Source organism: Brassica napus, chromosome C7 (genome assembly GCF_020379485.1).
Source record: "Brassica napus cultivar Da-Ae chromosome C7, Da-Ae, whole genome shotgun sequence".
NCBI classification, from domain to species: Eukaryota; Viridiplantae; Streptophyta; class Magnoliopsida; order Brassicales; family Brassicaceae; genus Brassica; species Brassica napus.
In genome coordinates this window covers 9,322,521-9,337,272 of record NC_063450.1, presented here as the reverse complement: position 1 = coordinate 9,337,272, position 14,752 = coordinate 9,322,521, and the positions used below count along the sequence as shown (strand labels likewise).

Genomic DNA, 14,752 nt, shown 5'->3' with positions numbered 1-14,752 from the left:
TATATTATCTAATTTTGAGCAATAAGCATCATTAATATAAATATTGTGAATAAAATGAGAGAAATAAATTAGAAATATAAGGTTAAGTATACTTATGTTTGGTTATCTTTGGATATCCATTCGGGTTCAGATATTACCCGTTCGAAATTTATATATTACCCGAACTGGTGAAATAAGTAATTTGTTTTCTTGTTCTAATTAGATGATTTTTAGACCAAGCTGGTGAATATATACTAGACATACATTTATATTTCAAGTTTTCACTTATATTCTATAACAGCTTGATATATTATATTTGAACACTAACCTGTTAATATAGTTTGCCGGTGATTTTTTTTTTTTTAAATTGATTCTTAGATATGTATATGGAGTGAAACTAATTTTTACAGATGCCCATTTTTTTTAATTGACACTTTTGTAATTCACTTATTCATAAAAGAAGTTTAAAAAAAAATTAACTCATATCAAAGAAACAAAGACAAGAACGAAAGCACAATTATATAAAGGTAGAAGATGAAATCACTTATGGAGAATCAATAGTAAACAAATCGAGAGCAGAAAATCTAATCCCCTTTCGTAATTATACAATCGATATTGCCTATTTGGTTTTGGTGATTTGTGTCAGCCGCAAAACTTAATTTCTTTTTGTGCATATGAAGTCTTAAAAATATTTAAAATGAGATGTAATACGTTATCTCTTCAACAACGATGATATATTTAAGAGCCCAACATTTGTATTCGTCATTTTATAATCGATAAAGATTGTAGTGTTGCAAAATGTTAAAACCATTTCATAAATAAACATTATTATAAGAACTCACTCCACTCATGCACACAGATTATCATCTAGTTAATTATTATTTCAAAAAGCAGAAATCATTTGAAATAGGAATTTTATTTATTTATTATTTGGAAAAGTCTAAACCATAAATAACTCCACACATTCTTCCTAAAATCATTCACCCGCCTATTAACTTAATTTAACAAAAACCAAAATTTTAGCTATCACATTAACGACAAAGATATCAACTTGCAAATCGCGCTTCACTATATTATAAATATAAATTATAAATATTATTAAAATATTTAGTAGTTTTCTATTCTAAACCACCAAATCATACTAATTGGTTATAAGTACAAAGAAATATAATATATATGATTTATGTGGACGATGGAATAAGAAATATCATATGTAACGTGTTATTTTTATTTGTTTATCAAAATTTAATAACATATGAATAAGATCACACATATACGAATATATAAAATTTGTTAAACAATTATAAATATATGATGATACTATAAATTGAAAAAACATCCGCACGCACAGATCAAAGTCTATTAATATAATTATGTTAAGAATTGTGATTATCCATTGTCCAGCTAAAGGACACTTGTCTTAGAGATAACAACGGTGTATCTTCATCACCTTAACACTTGTCTACGTATGGTTTACTAGAGAAATAAATATCTTATTTCTCGACACTATATATAGACGTGAGATCAAGTTGAATGAATAAGAATGATCACGTAAGACCACCACTCCATCAATAAAAATATAAATACTTCTCTTTTACTTTATATATTCACAACACGTTATCAGCACGAGACTCTAACCAACTGAAGCTTATCAATCCGAAAGTTCTTAAACCAACAGAGGTAATGTTTAAATTTATGTATTTCAATATACTTAATTTATTTAAATTTTATTATTATTTCGGAGTGAGAGGCTGGACCTTCTCCGTTTATTTTTCGGGATGATAAGCGCTGCCTTCCCCGACTGATCAGTATTGTAGACTATGCCTTCACGATCAGAGAAACACGTGGTAGGCTTTGCCTCCGTGAATAAAAATAAAAGGTCAAAAATGGTAGACTAAGTCTCCTCGGACCTTGAAATAAGTAAAAGTCAAAATGGTAGACCATGTCTCCTCGGACTTTGAAAAAATGATCAATATGGTAGTCTATGACTCCTCGGATCATGTGGTAGGCTAAGCCTCCTGATTTTATTTATACTATTTAAATTCCCGCAATTTAAATTTCTGCAATTTAATTTTTTGCTTTTATGCCTTTAATTTCTGCATTTAAATTATGCATTTAAATTCTCGTATTTACTATATTTATATTATTATTCTATAAATACAGTTATCATGTCGAATTTGACAAAGCTCAAAATTAATGCCCTGGATATTACGGGAAATAATTATATGACCTGGGCAGTGGGTGCAAAGATGCACCTGAGAAGAAACGGGCTTTTGGAAACCATCGATAGTTCGAAAACGGTGTCAGATGAGAAAAAGGCAAAAGCCATGATATTTTTACGACACCACATCCATGATGGTTTAAAGGATGAATATATTACGAAAGAGGATCCTTGTGACCTCTGGAAATCTTTAAAAGAGAGGTTCGATCACCAGAAATATGTGATCTTACCAAAAGCTAAACACGAGTGGATCCATCTCCGGTTCCAGGATTACAAAAGTGCTAGTGAGTTTAATTCCGCGATGTTTGGAATTACTTCGAGGATGATGTTATGTGGAGAGAAAATAAGTGATTATGATATGTTCGAAAAAACTCTCTCCACGTTCCATCCTGAAAATGTAATCCTACAGCAACAGTACCGGGTGAATGGATATACCCGTTACTCGGAGTTGATGCAAGTCCTCCTTGTAGCGGAGCAGAATAATCAACTCGTGACTTTAAACCATCAAGCTCGTCCCACTGGATCTGCTCCATTCCCTGAAGTGAATGTTGCATCATCCAGTTATGATAATAGAAGAGGACGAGGTCGTGGACGTAGTGGAAACCGTTATCATGGTCGTGGAAGAGGACGAGGAAGAAGATTCTGTCCCTATGATGAAAGAAATAATAAAGACTTCCACAAAAATTAAAGGAATGAAAAGGGCTAGGATGATTAAAGGCAAACGGGAAAGGTTTGCTACAGATGCGGCATGAAAGGTCATTGGGTATGTAACTATCGTACGCCAAAACATTTAGCCGATCTGTATAGAGAATCCCAAAAGGGAAAAGAGAAAGGAAGAGGTGAAACAAACTTCATCTATGATGAACCTGGGCCATCCTTTCATGGTTTAAATGATGATACTCATCTCGACATATCAGATTTTCTGGTTGAGCCAGAGAGTATCGATGAGTGATGTAGATCGATAGGATATAAGTAGACTGTATTATAGTATCTATATCTTTTGTTGTAAGATATATGTTATGTTTCATGTTTAATGTTTAATAATATATGTTTTATATTCAGAAAATGCCAAACTTTGAGACTATGGATAGAGATTTGTGTTTGGCAGATAGTGCGTCAACGCACACGATAATTAAAGATAAGAAATATTTCTCCAGTCTCAAAATAAAAGATTACGCTGGAAGCGTAAGTACAATATCTGGTAATGCAAAGATTATTATGGGCTCTGGAAGAGCGAAATTTTCAATGCAAGGGGGAACAATATTTGAAATAAGTGATGCATTGTATTCCCCCGAGTCTCATAGAAACTTATTAAATTTTAAGGATATCCGAAGAAATGGATATCATATTGAGACTATGAGTACATATGGCACTGAATTTATTTGCATTAAGTCCGAGAGGAAACATATATTGGAAGAGTTAAGAATGTTATCCTCTGGACTATATTGTACGAAAATTACCATGACTGAGTACTATGCCGTGGTAAACATGAAGTTTACTGATACATTTAAAATTTGGCATGAGAGGCTAGGACATCCTGGTTCAGTCATGATGAGAACGATAGTGCAAAATTCGAATGGCCATCCGTTGAAAAACGGAAAAATTTTGCAAACGGACGAGTTTACATGTAATGCATGTTCTCAAGAAAAACTTATAACTCGGCCATCACCAGCAAAAGTAGGCAATGAATCACCAATATTTTTGGAAAGAATACATGGTGATATATGTGAGCCGATCCACCCACCGTGCGGGCCGTTTAAGTATTTCTTTGTATTGATTGACGCATCTAGTAGATGGTCAAGTGTGTCTCTTTTGACGACACGAAATACGGCTTTCGCAAAGTTCATTGCCCAGATAATAAAGCTGAGAACACAGTTCTCAGAGTATGCCATTAAGAAAGTAAGGCTTGATAATGCTGGTGAATTTACATCGCAAGCCTTTGATGATTATTGTATGTCAATGGGGATTGATGTGGAGCATCCAGTTCCCCATGTGCATACACAAAATGGCATGGCCAAGTCATTGATAAAACGGTTGCAGTTAATTGCAAGACCGTTAGTCTTAAGAACAAAGCTCCCAATTTCTATATGGGGTCATGCTATATTGCATGCAGCTGCATTGGTTTGGTTAAGACAGAGTGCATATCATAAATACTCCCCATTACAATTGGCATCTGGGCAAGAGCCAGATGTATCCCATCTCCGTGTCTTTGGATGTGCGGTCTATGTTCCTATAGCACCATATGTGGGTTATACGTCACCAAGTATAATAAGATATCTGGAACCAGTAACTGGTGATATGTTTACGGCACGATTTGTCGATTGCCATTTTAATGAGGATGAATTTCCAGCGCTAGGGGGTGGAATTAATAGAATTCCTAAAGAGATTACTTGGTGTACACCGTCGTTGTTACACCTTGATCCCCCTACGAATCAAAGAGAGCTAGAAGTTCAGAAAATTGTGCATTTGCATAATTTGGCAAACCAGTTACCAGATGCGTTCACAGATACGAGAAGGGTGACAAAATCATGTATACCCGCTGAAAATGTTCCATCCAGAGTTGATGTTCCTAAAGAACAAACTGATGGAAACAAAATGAATGAACCTATGGTTCAGTTAAAGAGGGGGAGGCCAGCGGGTTCTAAAGATAAAAATCCCCGAAAGAAAAAAAAAATGGATGAACAAAGTAAGGTTCCAGAAGAACCTGATACTGAAAAATGTCTGAAAGAAGGCATAGATAAAGATGATCCAGATGACGAGAAGGGAACAGAAAAGTATGAGATTTCCATCAACTACGCCCAAGATGAAAAGTTATGGATCAGAAATAAGATAAAAGATGTTGATGGAATGTTCTCCTTTTCTGTGTCCAAAGAGATCGATCATGAAAATGATGATCCCGATCCAAGGTCCATTTTGGAATGTCAGAAAAGACATGATTGGGAGGAGTGGAAGAAGGCCATTCAAATTGAATTACTCTCCCTGAATAAAAGAAATGTCTTTGGACCTATAGTCATAACGCCTGAGAATACAAATCTTGTTGGGTATAAGTGGGTATTCCTGAGAAAAGTAAATGAGAAAAATGAAGTAAAACGATATAAAGCCCGATTAGTTTCCCAAGGTTTTTCTCAGAGACCGGGAATTGATTTTGAGGAAACGTATTCCCCGGTAATGGATGCAATTACGTTTAGATTTTTGATGAGCCTAACGGCATCTAAAAATCTTGAAATGCATCTTATGGACGTTGTGACTGCATATTTGTATGGATCGTTGCATAACGATATATATATGAAACTCCCTGAGGGATTGAAAATGCCAGGGGCATAAAAAGAAAAATCCAGGGAGATTTGTTCGGTCAAGTTACAGCGATCATTTTACGGATTAAAGCAATCCGGATGCATGTGGTACAATCGCTTAAGTGAATATCTTTTGAGTAAAGGATATGTGAATAATGCGATATGTCCATGCGTTTTTATAAAGAAATCGTCATTTGGCTTTGTGATCATTGCTGTATATGTAGACGACCTGAACATAATTGGAACTCAAAAGGAGGTTGATGATGCTCGAACTCATATGAAAGAGGAGTTCGAAATGAAAGATCTCGGCAAGACAAAGTTTTGTCTTCGGCTCCAGATAGAGCATCTCTGAGAAGGAATATTTGTGCATCAATCAAATTATACGAAAAGGTTATTGAAACGCTTTTATATGGATAAAGCGACTCCTTTGAGTACTCCAATGGTTGGCAGAACTCTCGATGTTGAGAGAGATCCTTTTAGGCCCTGCGAAGATAGCGAGAAGATATGAGTGCTATCGGTGGGCTTTTGTATCTTGCAAACTGTACTAGGCCTGATATTGCCTTTGCTACTAACCTTCTGGCAAGATATAGTTCTGCTCCTACTCGGAGGCACCGGGACAGAATAAAGCATGTATTCCGTTACCTCCAAGGTACAATTGATTTAGGGTTAATGTATTTTAGAAAACCCGAGTTTGATATGGTTGGTTTTGCAGATGCAGGATACTTATCAGATCCTCATAAGGCTCGATCGCAAACCGGCTACGTTTTTACAATTTGTGGAACCGCGATCTCTTGGCGATCCCAGAAACAAACTCTGGTTGCGACATCTTCAAATCATGCAGAAACTATTGAGCTTCACGAAGCATGTCGAGAATGTGTGTGGTTTCGATCAATGAGTCAACACATACAAGAAGCAAGTGGAATAGTCAATGAGAAAGAGCCGACGAAAATATTTGAAGATAATTCGTTTTGTGTTGCTCAACTTAAAGAAGACTATATCAAGAGCGACAGAACAAAGCACATCCCTCCACGATTTTTCTCGTACATAAGGGAGCTCGAGAAAAATAAGAAGTGGACATCGAATATGTACGATCATGCAACAATCGAGCTGACTTGTTCACCAAAGCTCTTCCGACTACAACATTCCAAAAACACGTCTACGGTATCGGAATGCGGCATTTGCGTGACCTGTAACGACGAAACTAGGTCCACTATTTTCATGGGGAGATTACGACAGTGTACTCTTTTTCCCTTGTCATGGTTTTTGTCCCAATGGGTTTTTCCATGACCAGGTTTTAACGAGGCACTGCGTAATACAAAATGGATAATCAAGGGGGAATGTTAAGAATTGTGATTATCCATTGTCCACCTAAAGGACACTTGTCTTAGAGATAACAACAGTATATCCTCATCACCTTAACACTTGTCTACGTATGGTTTACTAGAGAAATAAATATCTTATTTCTCGACACTATATATAGACGTGAGATCAAGTTGAATGAATAAGAATGATCATGTTTACTCTTCTTATGTTCACGTAAGACTACCACTCCATCAATAAAAATATAAATACTTCTCTTTTACTATATAAATTAACAACAAATTACAATTTGTAAGAAAAAAATAGTTGAGCACAAGGCCCATAAATGAATTGAACTGGACCTGAGTAGTCCAAGTGTAAATCTGCTAGTTTGTGAGTTGACTGGTCGTTGTTTTAGCTATCAACTCGATGATCACCTTCCTAGAAAGTCACCCATTGACATGTGTAACACACATATATCATCAGATCACAAATTCTCAATAAAGACATAACCAATACAACATTTATTTTGCTTTTGCTTTTGGTTTTGGTTTTGGTTTTGTTTGTATTATGAGACAAAAACTAATAACATATCTAAACACTCATCAATGTAAAAAATTAAGTACACCATCTAGAGAAAAGTTGAAAACTTTAGTGATAAATTTTTTTGCTTACGCTTTACAAAATTAAAATAGTACCCTATAATTAATTATTGATACAAAAAATAAGATGTAAGAATTTATCGACATATATTTGCTTACAAGAAAAGTTTCTCTCCTTCCTCTCTGTTCTCTCTCACCGTATCTTTTACAGAGGGAAGCAATGAGATGAAACTGGTAAAACTCCACCCTTGGTTGGGCTCTTCCGGCGACGCACTTTCCCTTCAGTGGTCGGCCGGCTTTTGGCTCCGATGCTGCACCTATTCGTTGAAGGTGAACGGTCGGCTTATGGCTCCGCGTCACACTGTTCCTTCGTGTTGACGGCGGCATCTCTCCCGGAGTTATTTCCGAGAGCGTTGGTGTGGTTTTAGCATGGTTGATGGGTCCGATGGTTTATGGTTCAAATCTGAAGCCGTAGAAGATTTTGTCTTGTGTTCGGTGGTTCTGCTCCTAGAAGAGATCTCGATTTAAATCGATTGAAGCTCTTTGAAGAACGAACACAAGGGTATGTGTTGAAGACGATGGATTTCCCCTACCTACCAACATAGTCGTTGGAGGTTTCTTTCGTCGTGGTGGTCCCAGGTGATTCTGGTGGTTCCGATGAGATGTTTAGGCCGGTGGAGATGTCCGGCCGGTGGAGATGATGGAAAGTTGCATGTGTTTCCCGGTTAGTTTCCGGCGAAACGATTCGTGTCTCTTCGGAGGTGGAGAAGAGGAAGGTGATGGGGACACGTGTTTTCCTCGTTGTTGAGGTTCAAACACGTGTCTTTCGACGTGTCTGGTGAACCGGTCGTTATTTTTGGGCTTTGGCCTTATCTGTTTTCCTTTGTTTTTTCGGTTGGGCTTTGGACTTGATCTGTGGGCTTTTGTATGAGCCTGTATTTTGAACTTTATCCTATAATAATAATACTCAGATGAAAAAAAAAAAAGATGTAAGAATTTATCCACTGAAAAGTTGGAAACTTTGAAGAGTGGAGATAGTGGAAGTTCCTCAAAGGTGGTCAGAGAGAATATGAGTGATCAGTTTGAAAAGAAAAGATGTGAAGCTTGTCCTAAGTCGCATGATCGAAGAGAACCATGTTATTCACTTTCTCTTTATGTTTTCTATTGAATATGAATATGGTGTACACGATAAGAGCAGATTTTGATTTGAGGCTTAGGAGAAGTCTCTATATTAAGATTGGAACTCATTGAATAAACATAAAAAGAGATTTTATATGTTATAGCTGTTGCCTACGTACCCTTTGAATATGGATCAAGCCAATCGTAGTTCATAAAAAAGAGTTTAGTCGTCGAAAAATGTTTTTAGAGACTCATGGCTTTCTTTCTTTTTTGTCTTCAAGGTATTTTACATTTTATCACCGGCTTCGGTTTCTATGTTGTTTTCCTTTTCCTTGTTGACTTCCTATTCTTTTCCGACTTTCATTTATTAAGTGGGACAATTTGAATTTAGGAAGAGCCCCGTCTCTAACAATAAGTCCCCCTCAGTTCGTTAACCAAACGCGTGACTGATAAATTTGCAAAAAACTAGTTCGGCATAAATTGTGGTCTGCCAATTGTTTGGAGCATATGAGTTGTCGTTGCGAGAAACCCTATTGTATGCATGTAAAAGTTATCATGAATAGACTGTCATAGTTAGGCTGCCATAGATGAGTGGCGCTGACGGACGAGTTGTCGTAGACATGAATTTTATTCCAATAAAACTTCTTACTCAGTGGACACATGCGCACACGGTGTGTGTAGACAGGTTTTTCATTTAGTGTTTTGGATGAGCCATCTGATAAGCCATCATAAATGAAGCATCTGTTGACTAGCTAACAAGGATAAGTCGTCATAGACATACCATCAAGGATATGCCATCTCGAACAAACCATCACGAGTCGATATGTAGGACGAGTTCACGGTATTGATTCGATCATTGTAATGGTTATTAATGTATAGAGTCTGGTTTAGTCCGGTTTAGTTGAAATAGGTATTATGATTTCATTTGGTTTACAAGATCAGTCAAGTGTATATATATCTTGTACCAAACTCATTTTGTCAGTTGAGAAATAAGAGATCATTTTACATACGATTCCTCTTTGCTCATGATCTCTATTATGGTATCAGAGCTCTTTTAGCTCGTTTTTCTTCGATTCTTCTTCGTTTTCTTCAAATTTCTTTCTCCAATCGTTGATTCTTCTATCGATTCATTAATTTATGTACTCATCGAGCTCAGATTTGGTGAAAATGGTGAAGAAAGGGGGAAAGATAAGGACGCGAAGCACGATATCGGAAGACGAGGATTCCGCTAACAGATTTTGTCAGGATTTCCAGAATCTCTAAGAACCTCTCACTGCGATGACGAATACTCAACAAAATCGTAGATCGATGACTCAAGGTGGTAACGGATCTATACACAAGCTATCAGAAGCGTACGATAACATTCACAATCCGTTCTTCCTCCACTCTGCAGATCATCCAGGTTTGACGATTGTTGTTCACACTCTTGACGGTTCAAACTACAACAGCTGGTTGATTGCGATGAAAATAATCTAAGATGCGAAGAGTAAGCTTAGCTTTGTTGATGGATCGCTTCCTAGGCCATTGGTAGATGATAACTCGTTCAAGATATGGAGTCGTTGCAATAGTATGGTGAAATTGTGGATTCTGAATGTCGTGAGTAAGGAGATCTATGATAGTATCTTGTATTATCAGGATGCGACTGAGGTGTGGGATGATCTGTTTCAAAGATTCAAAGTGTGTAATCTAGCACAGAAGTACCAATTGGAACAGGCGGTGATGACTCTCAAACAAGGAGATCTTGATTTGTCAACCTATTTCACAAAGAAGAAGACGCTGTGGGAACAACTCGGTAATACGAAGTCCAGCACGGTGAAGAGATGCGATTGTGATCAAGTCAAAGAACTTCTGGAGGAGGCAGAGACAAGCCGTATTATACAGTTTCTGATGGGATTGAATGATAACTTCAACAACAAACGTGGTCAGATTCTTAACATGAAGTCGATGCCGGGATTGAATGACATCTACAATATGCTTGATCAGGATGAAAGTCAACGAGTGGTAGGAGGACCTTCAGTGATCAAACCTACTCCATCAGCTTTTCAGAATCAAGCTCAGTTTGCAGATCAGAATCAAAATCCGGCTCTTATGGCACATGGTGGTGGTTATCAGAAACCAAAATGCTCACATTGCTTCCGCATTGGACATACAGTTGACAAGTGCTACAAGGTCCATGGCTATCCGCCAGGACATCCACGTGCAAAGAAGAGTAACACGATTGGAAATGCAAACTTGGCTGCAACAACAACTATGTCTCAGAACCAGCATGACCAAGGTTTTGATGAGTTGAGAAGTAACATGTCTAAGGAACAACTCCAGCAGATTATTGCGTTCTTTACCTCTAAGCTCCATTCCCCAAGTGTTCCTCCATGCCCAGATAAATCAGTAGCCTCGACTTCAACTTTTGTACCAGTTATTTCTCAAATTTCTAGTACTTTCCTCACTCTCTATAATAATTCCTATTATGACATGCTGACTTGTTCTGTATCTAAAGAAACTGAGCTGTCTCTTAGAGCTTGGATTATAGATTCCGGGGCTAGTCACCATGTCACTCATACTAGAGATCTATATAGAGAGTACATGAGTCTAGAAAACACCTTCGTTACCCTTCCCAATGGTTATACAATTAGGATAGCAGGGACTGGTTACATTCAACTTACTGATGCTTTATCTCTACATAATGTGTTGCATATTCCTGAATTCAAATTCAATTTACTTAGTGTAAGTGTTCTAACTAAGACCTTGAATTCTCAAGTTTGTTTCACTTCTGATGCTTGTTTTATTCAGGCTCTTACTCAGGAGTTGATGATTGGTCAAGGTAGTCAAGTCGCAAATTTATATGTCTTAGATTAAGAGAATTCGTGTGTTAATCTCATTGCTCCAGGTAACTTCTTTGTTTGCTCCAACCTGGTAGTTGATTCTATGACATGGCACAAGCGCTTAGGACATCCGTCTATGAAGAAAATTGAATCTCTTTCTGCTGTTTTACATTTACCTAAAGATAAACATGTAAAACATTCTGATGCGTGTCATGTTTGTCATTTGTCTAAACAAAAGTGGTTACCCTTTGTAACTCGTAATCACATTTGCAATAAACCTTTTGAGTTAATACATATAGATACGTGGGGTCCATTCTCTGTTCCTACTGTTGATGGTTACAAGTATTTCTTAACGATTGTTGATGATTACAGTAGAGCTACTTGGTTTTACATGCTTAAACAGAAATCAGACGTATTACATGTTTTTCCTGGTTATATTCAAATGATTGAGAATCAGTTTCACATGAATGTTAGTGCGGTTAGGTCTGATAATGCAAATGAATTGAATTTTACTAATCTGTATTTGAATAAAGGAATTAAAGCTTATCATTCTTGCCCTGAAACTCCTGAACAAAATTATGTGGTTGAGAGAAAGCATCAACACCTATTGAATGTAGCTAGAGCTCTTATGTTTCAGTCAGGTATGCCTTTAGAGTACTGGGGGGATTGTGTGTTAACAGCAGTTTTCCTTATTAATCGTTTACCTTCTCCTGTCCTAGAGAATAAGACACCTTATGAGCGTTTAACTTCTCTGATTACTGACTATCATTCTCTTAAGACTTTCGGTTGTCTTTGTTATGTGTCTACGTCACCCAAGTCTAGGAATAAGTTTGAACCTAGAGCTAAAGTCTGTGTCTTTCTAGGATATCCAGCTGGTTACAAAGGATACAAGCTATTAGATATAGAGACATACTCAGTTTCGATTTCAAGGCATGTCATTTTCTATGAGGATACTTTCCCTTTTGCTTCTTCAAACATTCCTGAAGATGTCAAAAGTTTCTTTCCTCATCTTCATTTCCATGCGCCTGATGTTTTGCCTTTTGTGCAAACATCTTCTGATGCACATCATCCTTGTGATGAGTTATCTTCCACGGCTTATGTTCCTTCTGAACTTAAGTCTACTCGGCAACGCAAAATGCCTTCCCATTTGCAGGATTTTCATTGCTATAATAATACTCCTATACATACTACTCCATATCCAGTACCAAACTTTATTTCTTATTCATATCTATCTGAGCCTTATAGTGCTTTCATAAATGTCATTACTTCTTTCAAAATTCCTCAAAGACTTTCACAGGCTCTTGAAGATAAGGTATGGCGTGACTCTATGGGAATGGAAATTGAAGCTTTTGATCGTACTGAAACGTGGAGTGTTGTTGAATTACCTCCAGACAAGACTGCTATTGGATGTAAGTGGCTTCATAGAGTGAAGTTTAACCCTGATGGTACAGTGGAGAGAGTAAAATCACGGCTTGTGGGAAAGGGATATACGCAACAGGAGGGCATTGATTTCCTTGACACGTTCTCGCCTGTAGCTAAGATGACAACAGTCCGATTGATTTTTTCTCTAGCTGCTAAGTTGAAGTGGCATTTACATCAGTTAGACATTTCCAATGTTTTCCTTAATGGCGATCTAGATGAAGAAATATACATGAAGCTTTCACCAGGGTATGCTGATATTAAGGGGGAACAAATCTCACCAACTGCAGTGTGTTAGCTTCATAAGTCCATTTATGGCTTAAAGCAAGCTTCCCGACAGTGGTTCTTGAAGTTCTTTGCTACTTTGTTAAGTTTTGGATTTGAGCAATGTCATGGAGATCACACTCTATTCATAAAAGAACTTGCGGGGCATTTCTTGATAGTAAGTGTGTATGTAGATGACATACTCATTGCGAGTACATCTCTGGATGGAGTGAGTGAATTAATCAGTAAGCTGAGTGCGGTTTTCAAGCTACGTGATTTGGGCATACCGAAGTATTTTCTTGGTATTGAGATTGCAAGAACAGCTCAAGGTATTTCTTTATGCCAGAGGAAGTATGTGTAGGACTTATTGGAGGCATCGGGGTTTTCTGATTGCAAACCTTCTTCCATACCTATGGAACCAAATCAGAAGTTGTCTAAGGAGAATGGAGTTTTGTTAGAAGATGTTAAGCAGTATCGCAGATTGGTTGGGAAGCTTCAGTATTTTACCAATACTAGACCTGACATCGCATATGCAGTTTCTAAGCTAGCTCAGTTTTCTTGTGCTCCAACTGATGTTCATTTGAAGGCTGTCCATAAGGTGTTGAGATATCTTAAAGGTACTATTGGACAGGGTGTGTTCTATGGAGTAGAAGATAACTTTGACTTGCGAGGATTCTCTGATTCTGATTGGGGAGGTTGCCCTGATGATAGAAGATCAGTTACGGGTTATACGATGTTCCTTGGTAATTCTTTGGTGTCTTGGAGATCACAGAAGCAGGACATTGTGTCGATGAGTACTGCTGAAGCGGAGTATCGTGCTATGAGCATGGCCACTAAGGAGATTATGTGGTATTGTGGTATTCTTAAGTCACTTCGTGTTCCGTTCTCTCCTCCTCCTTACTTATACTGTGATAACACAGTTGCTCTTTACATAGCTACCAACTCTGTTTTTCATGAGCGAACCAAACATGTGGAGTTTGATTGCCATAAGGTGAGAGAGTGCATTGTTCGTGGTATCTTGAAGACGATGTATGTTCGTACTGATAATCAGCTAGCCGATGTATTGACTAAGGCATTATACCCAGCTCCATTTCGAGATATCATTAGCAAGATGGGTGTTCTTAACCTTTATACACCTTCATCTTGAGAAGGAATATTAATGTATAGAGTCTGGTTTAGTCCGGTTTAGTTGAAATAGGTATTATGATTTCATTTGGTTTACAAGATCAGTCAAGTGTATATATATCTTGTACCAAACTCATTTTGTCAGTTGAGAAATAAGAGATCATTTTACATACGATTCCTCTTTGCTCATGATCTCTATTAATGGTGCAATCAGTATGTTGCATAAATCAACATGGAGCTGTAATTGATGTGATGCTGCGATAATAAAATCAATGAGTTGTCGTAATTGAACAACGAGCCAAGGTGGTTAAGCTTTTAACTCTATATAGAAAAAAAGTTTTATGTTATAAATGATGACTATTCATTTCATGAAGACACTTGTTCTATTCCTATAAAATGTGTCATCTTTGTCATCGTATAGGTGTCAATACTCTTTTTAATAGAGAAGCATAGGTGTTATAAATTTCTCACTATTTAAAATAGGAGTGAGTGATAAATGTTAATAAGATAATTCCAAGTAAATCATTTTGGATTTTATGATAGATTGTTAAATCATGGATGTTTTAAGTATAGCTTCAAGTTTAGTTTTGAAGTCAAACTTTTACCCTGATG

General features: G+C 37.1%; 1 protein-coding gene across 1 annotated transcript; it reads left to right on the top strand.

Moving 5' to 3' along the window:
- The first annotated feature begins 2,228 nt into the window (after positions 1-2,228).
- Positions 2,229-2,888, top strand: LOC125590397. Its single transcript, XM_048763956.1, has one exon. It carries the CDS (start codon positions 2,229-2,231, stop codon positions 2,886-2,888), a length of 660 nt encoding a protein of 219 aa, XP_048619913.1.
- The last annotated feature ends 11,864 nt before the right edge of the window (positions 2,889-14,752 follow it).